Genomic DNA, 828 nt, shown 5'->3' with positions numbered 1-828 from the left:
GGAGGCGGCGTTGGAGCTGGCTGAGGCTGAGGCTGAGGCGGAGGCAGAGGCAGAGGCGGAGGTGGAGGCTGAGGCTGAGGCTGAGGCTGAGGCTGAGGCTGAGGCTGAGGCTGAGGCTGAGGCTGAGGAGGAGGAGGAGGCGGAAAGCCCAGGCCCTCCGCCTGCGCCGCTGCTCAAGAGTGTCCTGGACGACGTACGCGTGACCCATGTGGGGGCGGTTCTCGGCGTGGCGTGCTGGTCGATTGCGGGGACGACGCTGCGTCTGGCGATAGGGCGGGGCCTGCTGCGCCACGGTTTCCTAACGACGTACTCCAACTTCGGTGCGAACTGCGTTGGCTGCTACCTGATGGGCTTCTTGGAGGGGGTGGCACCCATCCACACGCAAATCCACACCTTTCCATGGATCTTCCGCAGTCTTCTAGTTGGATTTTGCGGCTCTCTGACAACGTTCTCAAGCTGGATGCTGGATATTGTTGACCGCGGCACCGCGTCTCTCGCCTTTGGTGAGCTAATCTCCGGCCTGACGATGCCGTTTGTATTCCTGCTTTGGGGCCACGACACTGCCGCGCTGCTTTTGGCGGGGGCGGTGGCGAGGGCGGCGCCGGAGCGCAGGGTCAACCTGAGTTTCAGCCGTGCCGGAGGCGGCGGGAGGGAACTGCACCTCGCCAACATCGTCTTTGTTGCCCTCTCGGTTGTGGCGGCGGTGGTGATCCCCGTTGCGGTGGAGGCGGCCGTGCATCGCGGCCTAGTGAACTTGAGCCTCATCGACCGCCGTTCTGTCGTTCTTGCCCCTCTCGGTGCCGTGCCCCGCTACGCGCTGTCGCACCT

The 828-nt window shown here is 65.0% G+C and overlaps 1 protein-coding gene across 1 annotated transcript; it reads left to right on the top strand.

Annotated features, from left to right (window-relative positions):
- Position 1: 1 nt before the first annotated feature.
- Tco025E_10307 (CrcB-like protein) lies at positions 2-826 on the top strand (the record flags this gene model as incomplete). Its single annotated transcript, XM_029377085.1, has 1 exon — positions 2-826. A coding segment is annotated over one exon (825 nt), but the record flags the coding sequence as incomplete, so codon positions are not given.
- Between the last annotated feature and the right edge of the window lie 2 nt (positions 827-828).

Source organism: Trypanosoma conorhini (assembly GCF_003719485.1).
Source record: "Trypanosoma conorhini strain 025E chromosome Unknown Tco_14.4_contig_01620, whole genome shotgun sequence".
Taxonomy (NCBI): Eukaryota; Euglenozoa; class Kinetoplastea; order Trypanosomatida; family Trypanosomatidae; genus Trypanosoma; species Trypanosoma conorhini.
This window is presented reverse-complemented; position numbering and strand designations above follow the sequence as displayed.